The following is an 8508-nucleotide window of genomic DNA, read 5'->3' on the forward strand; positions in this document are numbered from 1 at the left end:
TTCCTTAAGGATTCCCCATATTCTACTAGAGACTCCCTGCCAACCCTACGTCTGCTCTTAAATTCACTGCCGTGGGCATACTCCCGCCCTGGTGGGGCAAACTTTTGTATAAGGGCCTGTTTAAGCTGGGCATAATCACTAAGCTGGCTAAGGGTTAGCTGTGATAACACATGAACATCATTCCCCCTTAAACACATGGCAAACTACTGGGCCTGTTCATACCCATCCCACCTATTCCACTGGGCTACATGTTCAAAATGTGTAAGGAAATCTCTAAAGTTTACTTTATGACTGTCATAAGGCTGAGGTTCCTTTTCCTTTCTCCGTGGAGTGTTGTCATATACAGAGTTATTTCCCCTTCCACCTACGCCTACATTACCAAGAGGCCTCTCATATACTGACGGATAAATCCCCTCCCTTACTGGCCCACCATACATTGAATATGTCCCCGCTTGCCTGGCTGGTGGCATCTGTGTTCCTTCATTATCATATGACCTTGTATGACCTTGACCATATGAAGGTGGCTGAGTAAGGGACAGCCGCATAGGGGGTGGCTGACTGAAGTTTGGTTTTATAGAGGGTGGCTGTCTAGGGGGTGGCTGCCTGGGGGTTGGCTGTCTAGGGGGTGGCTGCCTAAATAATGATTGACTATAGACCAAGCCTGCATTTGACCTTGACCCCTGGAGATTATGCACCTTCATGCCCTCAGATACCATACACTGCTGACTTAAATGACCTGGTTGATAGGGAGTACTGGTAAACCTTGGTCCCATAGGCCTAATCCCTTCAGACCTACTTAAAACAACCCTATGTCCAATCTGCTGGGTATTACCACCCCTATTAAAGTCGGTATCAACTGTTTTTGCTGGAAATGAATAACTGGGATGGCTATCTATCATAACATTTTGCTGTAACTGGTATTGGCCCCCTTGACTGCCACTAGTGGTATCCCAAGTACTAGCATGTCCACTGACAACAGATGGTGAAACTCCTGCCCCCTTATACCCCTCTAGAACAGGAGCAGCATCAGATACAACAGCATTTTCTTGCTCGCTTTTGGGCATAGATATTCTCGGTCTTACTCCCCCGAAAGCTTCCTGTTTAACCAAAGTGTTGTTATACTATGTCTCTGATATCATAACCCTATGAGTACTAATTTCTGGGGTTTGAAACCTTTCAGTGTACGTATTTCTCGATTAATCAAACCGCACCCCACTATCAACAGGTAGGGATACATTCATACTATCCAACTCCGGTTGTAAAGGAAGAAAAAAAAACTCTACCTCCATTGTCTCTACATCGTCACACACATTGCCTTCAAACTCAGGGTCCCCTACATTACTCTGTTCTGGCTGTTTACTAACAGGTTCCTCCGTACTAGCCTCAGCCTGGCTAACAAGGTTATTATTCCTCCTTCTAAATATTCTCTCCTTTACACTCCCAAGGAATCTATTCACACTGAAAATTCACACAAAAATAAATGATACACCTAAACTTTAACTACGACTTCTATACCACCACAACAACTGACAGTTTTTTAATGGTCAAACAGCACCAGTTTGTAATAGGACGAGTCGGAGTTCCGGGATCGACTCCTGACATTAGTATGTCCCGTGACCCCGCATCGTCCATATTACTTCCGCTAGTTTGCAACCCAGGTTCGTGAGCTCAAACTATAACCGTCATGTTGTTGTAGTAACAAAGGAGTCAGTTCAACAGTGAATCACATTTATCAAACAAGACAGATGGAAATATTTACAGATGAGGCATTCACTCGCTCACTCACACTACATATGACACAAACATAACAACAACCCCGACTCCTACATCAGCTCCGGGTTAACTAGAGTCTTAGCTACATGCCCTACCAGCGGCGTACCAGACGTAATGTCCACCCCCACCCTGGACTTGTCGACCACATGAAATACCTGACGGCCTCGATGATGGAGCAGTCTCCGGAAACAAATCCGTTTGAAAATGAGCCCCAGAGTGCGTGTCGCACTTGTATTTATACCCTCGCCTAGGATTGAAATTGTCGAACGAAAAACACGTGCAGGACTGGTGTTTTATTTTCCTGGAACTATGCAAATTAGCCATGTGCTCACTAGTTTGTAGTATTTATCTGAAAATATAGACAACCCCGCGCGACAGGAAACGCTTTAAACGACCTTTAGAAAATAGTAAGTATTGATACTATCGTTTCCCATATATGTTATACGAACGCTATTGATACATGAGTTAACAAAACTGCACATATTTAAAACCCCCTCCTATTACAAAACAATTTGATTATTATCAAGCTCTGTTCATCGATTGCAAGAAAAATAAGTAAATGAAAAAAAGAAATTGTCGGAAACTTTAAATGGAAGTAAATTTTACTTAAAATTAATTCTATCTGCGCTTTCAATTGATAAAATGTATATATATTAATACCAATGCATCATTTGTTGATATAAAGGTTCATTAGGAGTTAAAACTTTTCCTTACAATACAAAGTTGCTATCACATAATAATTAATTGAAATAATAATTAATGAAGCTTTTTGATGTACATTTAAATAAATGTGATTTTCTTATTGCATTGTAATTGTAAAAATCTTGTCAGCATTGGTTAGTTAGTCTATTGATTAATATAATCATTAAAACAAGGTGAGTTATGATTATCTCCCCTCTCTTACAGATTTGTTACCATGGTCGACTACACACATGTCCAACCCCTTTCATGGTCATGTAATAGTCCTGATAGTTATCGCTATACATCGGTTTACCGGTATACACGTGTACACATATTCATTTTATTGTCCACCTATAAATAGCTAGTCGACAGCCGTCCATGAAAAGACTTTCCAGATGACAACCACCAACTTGCCAGGTGGGTATCCTTGCGAAACCATCATATACATTGTACATCACAGCAAGCATTGGCGTCGCCATCTTGTGGTCCTGTGCTGAATAATCCGATAGACTATCATTTACTCTATTCTGAATATGGTAAGTGTATAGAAGCATATACATATCAAACTTCTGCCATCATCATTAACTCGTATACTGTTTGTCTTACCTTTTCCTTGCAACATATCCACAAATGTCATGGAAAGGTATTCACATATGTACCAACTCCCTATCATCGATGAGACTATACTACGCTAGATATACACTTCCATGTCTGTGCTGTGCTACTTTCTAATGTTATTGTAATCAAAGCTTACATGGACGCCATATACCTACTGACGATATGGTTGACCACATGTGAGGGTTATTGTTGATGTCGATCGACCTATAGCAAGTTATCCGCCGATCAAATGAAGCGTCAATATTTAAAGGCCAAAACCGACCCATATCAAATTGTTTATTTACTAAGAGGGTTAAAACTTACCAATTTGTACATGTGACGATATCAACGGTACTATATATGTATCTATAAGAAAATTTGGAACGCAGTGTAGCTGGAATCTAAGCAAATAATTAGTTAAAGGCCCACTACCTTTCCGGAGCAAGACATAAAGGTTTATTAAAAATATTAATAACATCAGAAAATATATACCGATGGCCTAAGATGAGGTTACAACACCAAACATATGCAAGATTCCCTGCGTAATACATGTATATGGTAATAGTGGATAATCATTTCGCATTTTGTCGTCTGGCGCAGTGATAGTCAAGAGCCGCGCGGTATTTAGGACGATCTATCTTGTTTAACACTTCCATTTTAAAAATTAAAAGCAGTTTCGGAAAGGTAGTGGGCCTTTATACTTTCTTGTGCTCAATTTCCCCCTCGTTTTGACATCAGTTGTTAATGAATGTTTATGTATCTTTCTGACACTCACATTTTGTAACCCGACTGTATTTTTTCTTTTAGAAATATCAGAAATTTTAATAATCATTGTATGACAGTTAACACCTATTTGCTCTAGATTTGTCAGGCAAGAGTCCTGTATTCCTATTGGTGAAAATTAAGCCATGTGATATCCAAGAGATAGCTGTATTAGGATAGTAGGATCTTTTATTAGGTTTGGACAGGTTTAGAGTTATCGTTTTTTTTCCCATATCGTCATCAGTCAAATGATGGCGACCAAGAAACACTTGGCCTCGCCCGATAAAAGTTTCTTTTATACCTAATATTTTCCCGTATTAAGTCACTAACTTTGTAACTAATATTACAGGAGATGCAGCAATCTCATATGATGACTGACCAAGGTGAACAAGGAAAGTCGTGGATGCTCTATCATATTCTAGATAGGTACATAGGGAGTCGGCAAGTGGTGGCCATCAGGAGGAAAACTACGCTTCTATTTGATCAGATTGCACAACGAACCAAGCACCCCGTAAAAATATTCTCCACCGGAAGTTCAGCAGAAGGAATGGAAATGAAAGGCTCAGATATGGACTACATGATGATTGACAGCTACGTTAAAGTGTTGAGTGGTGATGAAGACGTCCGATGTGTAGAGGACAGTCCAGAGAAGACTGTGTTTGTAATGAGAGACACGAACAGTCGACCTGGGTATGTGATATTACAACTAGTTAATTTAGGAGAAGAAGGATGTACTCATATGGCGGACTCCATTGTCTCAGTAGGGGACCAGCAATTTATATCCAGTGAAATATACACCCACTTATATGCCGAGTCAGGGAACATGGAAACCCACGGGCCCGCTGTTAGTCTGATGAAAGAACACGACGACAACGAAGCTAAAGGTGACTTTGATTTTTCTCACTCTTTCCCATGTACTAGTTGGCCGCGGCAAGCCAATGAGTGGCGGAATAGGCCTAGATTGTATGGATGGCCAAATGAGACATTGAGGTATCAGATAGTTAAAGGTGGATGCCATCTTGTTCCTGTAGGCGATAAGACATCCTCTGGTGCATTCCTACAATGGCGAATATCCTTTACAACAGCGGAAAGAAAACTCATTCACTCTCTTACTCACGTCCAATTTCTTGTGTACGGCCTTCTCAAATACTTGCTCAAGCAGATTGCGGATGCTTTGAAACAACTATTGGGCGATACAGAGGTTGTATCCTCGTACATACTCAAAACAACCGTATTCTATGCTGTGGAAAACACGCCCGAATCATTCTGGAAAGAGGAGAATATATTCCATGGTTTCATGTTTTGTATCAAGATTTTAATCTATTGGGTCCATGCTGGATACTGTCCAAACTATTTCATTAGCAATAATAATATGATTTTCGGTAAAGTTCACGGCGAAAACCAAAAAAGACTGCTTAGTTTCCTAGTTGAGCTATATGGTATAACATGGGACTGTCTTTCCATTGGAGAATACATACATCCATCCCTAGGACAACTAGTCAGTAGGGTACGTAATGGAGAGTGGCAAATAGCACAACCAACACCCACACAATTAGAGAGGGATCACGATTTGAAGACATTTTTGAAAATATTTCCCTTAGCCAATAACTCATTTGTTCTTCCCATCACACTAAAAAGATTGACCGAGTCCAGTACAGACCTGGACGAATTTATAGGATACTTCACTACAACCAAGGCGTTATGTGCAGGAGGTATCACCATATTTGAGAAGCATCATGCCACTGCCAAAGGAAATAAACAGAAGTACAAAGCTCTAAGGATTAGCAAAAGGTTTATGGCGCCATTTTCTTCCGTATGCACAAGTCCGGGCCTGTTGTTATTGGCAACATTTCACTACCAGACCGGGAATTACATGAAAGCAATAGAGCTTTGTGAACAAATGATATCGTCATTCAAGATGTTTGTTGGTGACGGTTCTTTTGTCAGTAAGGACATAGAAAAATACAAGCTCATCTAATGTGGACGAGGATACACGCTCCTACAGAAATGCCAACAGGCATGTGCATACCCTATTCATTTCCAACAAGAATCTAAGCACTTTTGCCCGTCGCAACTGCATCTGGAGTTGGAAAGCGTTCCAGGACAACTATTCCTGATTCCACCGCTCCCATACGCAGTGTTTCTGACTTTGTTGTGTTACAATTTAATGGGAGAAACAACAAAGCGCGACCAAGCTTTGGTCCAGCTCCAAACCATAAAGCATGACGAAGAACAAGGGGGCAGAGACAATTGGATTGTCCATACGTTCATAGGAATATGTCATGAAATTGTTGGAGACATACAAAGCGCTCTTATCGAGTACAGAAACTCCGCGGGTGGAACAAGAGTTAGTGAACGTTACAACCCTGCTTGTGAAAGAATCGACCACTTGCAGCGTTTGTACCCATGCGAAGATTGGGGTGAAGACACAACATTAACTGCTCTATGTGAAGGATGCAAAAATTGTTCCTGTTGCTCTAACTGTAAAATCATTTAAGACAACTTATCCTCTTGCGTCTTCCTTGTCCATAACTAATGTTAAACGTTTGTCTATGTATGAGAGGGAATCTTTGGGTCTTGATCGCAAGCCAACCCAATTGAGATAATGGGCCAGTCGATAAAACAGTAATGACTTTTGTTAGATTTTTTACTTGTTTACCGGTATAATATGTCTTCACTGAATGGCTTGGACAGTTTTATATTTAAATTTTGGTAATGCGTTCATATAAAGATGATACTGACAGAAGTGTCACGTTTTGGCTCTACTAGTAGTTTTTAATTGAATCTCACTAAGGCTTTTGATCAAAACTAGGGCTTTAAAAAACGTTTACACAACATTAAATAATTTAAATATTATTCTTAGACATGCACTTTCCTGAAGTGACAGGAACCTTATTTTGGAGATCTTATTTACTCAAGCATTTTAAGGTGGACACACATGTTCTATAAACTTTTGACAAATCTTTCTGATCAGAGGCTCATCTGTTTTAGTTTTATTGAATTGCTCGGTAAATGGAAATAACAAATGCAAAATCAAAACATGCTTCGAATTTTTTTCTTATTTTGGTATTTCATATATCTTGACAGAAAAAGCATTCCTTCCAAGAATGATTTAAAATAGTTACTGATATTTAGAAATAAGAAGGACCAAATTGTAAATAGCAATATAGCGGAAACATTCGCTTCTACGCGAAAATATCAACAAGTCCTTTGGACGTCCAAATAATAAGACTATATACGCAGGCTATGAGAGCACAAAAAACTTTTACACTGTGAATACATGTATGTTAAAATCTGACTTAAATTTTTAATGATAACAAGAGGCCCATGGGCCTTAACGGTCATCTGACTCATTGCACAAAACAACAAAGTCAAAATATAAAGTATTAGTTAACGATTAATATAAACAATACAAGGAACTCCTTTGTTGAATATGTAAGTTTCTGAAATAGGTAAACGTCATTTGTTGAACAATCTTGGTAGCCCTTCATCCATATATGGTTGTAACACATTCACGGATTAATATAAGGAGGAGTCTGATTTTAAAGCCAAATTTCAGCAAAGCTCCCATTTTGGACATCCGCCGTACTATCCCCATGGGTCTTAGCTCTGTCCTTTATAAAATATGATTATCCTCACCTAAAGTTCCCCCTTCTGAATCAATTAAAACCCCTATAGACCAATTTTCCTTGAGATCGGAGACTGAAACCTGAAAACAGGAAGATGGCCAGCGGCCATCTTGGAATACCAAAATCTTTACGAAAATGTTTGCATGTTGTTCGGCATCAATCTAAACCCTATAGACCAATTTTCATTGAGATCGGAGACCGAAACCTAAAAAAAGGAAGTGGGCCAGCTAAAATTAAGAAAATTTGCCCTTTTAGGGCCCCATCCCTCAGCCCCTTGGGGTCGGATCAATCTCATTTATATAAAATATGATTGTCCTTCCCACATGATATTTTACACCAAATATAGATGAAATCAATTCAAGGATGAAGGAGGAGTAGGATTTTAAAGCTAAAATTAACAAAATTTGCCCTTTTGGGGCCCCACCCCTCAGTCCCTAGGGGTCGGACCAGGCTCATTTATATAAAATATGAATGTCCATACCAAATGATGTTTCACACCAAATATGGATGAAATCCATCGAAGTATGAAGGAGGAGTAGGATTTTAAAGCTAAAATTAAGAAAATTTGCCCTTTTTTGGGCCCCATCCCTCAGCCCCTAGGGGTCTGACCAGGCTCATTTATATAAAATATGATTGTCCTTCCCCAATGATGTTTCACACTAAATATGGATGAAATCCATCCAAGGATGAAAGAGGAGTAGGATTTTAAAGCTAAAATTAAGAAAATTTGCCCTTTTGGGGCCCCATCCCTCAGCCCCTAGGGGTCGGACCAGGCTCATTTATATAAAATATGATTGTCCTTCCCCATTGATGTTTCACACCAAATATGGATGAAATCCATGCAAGGATGAAGGAGGAGTAGGATTTAAAAGCTTAAATTAAAAAAAATTGCACATTTGGAGCCCGCCCCTCAGCCCCTAGGGATCGGATCTATCTCATTCATATAAAATATGATTGTCCTTCTCCAATGATGTTTCACACCAAATATGGATGAAATCCATCCAAGGATGAAGAAGGGGTAGGATTTTAAAGCTAAAATTAAGAAAATTTCCCCTTTTGGGGCCCC

At 39.6% G+C, this 8508-nt stretch overlaps 1 protein-coding gene across 5 annotated transcripts; it reads left to right on the forward strand.

Moving 5' to 3' along the window:
- The first annotated feature begins 1616 nt into the window (after positions 1–1616).
- LOC138315967 (cyclic GMP-AMP synthase-like receptor 2) lies at positions 1617–6084 on the forward strand. 5 transcript variants are annotated; one of them, XM_069257393.1, is made up of 3 exons: positions 1617–2180; positions 2680–2990; positions 4163–6084. In XM_069257393.1, exons 2-3 carry the CDS (start codon positions 2988–2990, stop codon positions 5789–5791), a joined length of 1632 nt encoding a protein of 543 aa, XP_069113494.1. In that variant the 5' UTR covers positions 1617–2180; positions 2680–2987; the 3' UTR covers positions 5792–6084. The 5 variants fall into 5 exon arrangements, with proteins under 5 accessions (XP_069113494.1, XP_069113496.1, XP_069113495.1 ...); XM_069257395.1 differs by having other exon boundaries at positions 2680–2871; XM_069257394.1 differs by having other exon boundaries at positions 2816–2990.
- Positions 6085–8508: the final 2424 nt, after the last annotated feature.

The sequence above is a fragment of the Argopecten irradians genome, chromosome 2, assembly GCF_041381155.1.
Source record: "Argopecten irradians isolate NY chromosome 2, Ai_NY, whole genome shotgun sequence".
Lineage (NCBI taxonomy): Eukaryota > Metazoa > Mollusca > Bivalvia > Pectinida > Pectinidae > Argopecten > Argopecten irradians.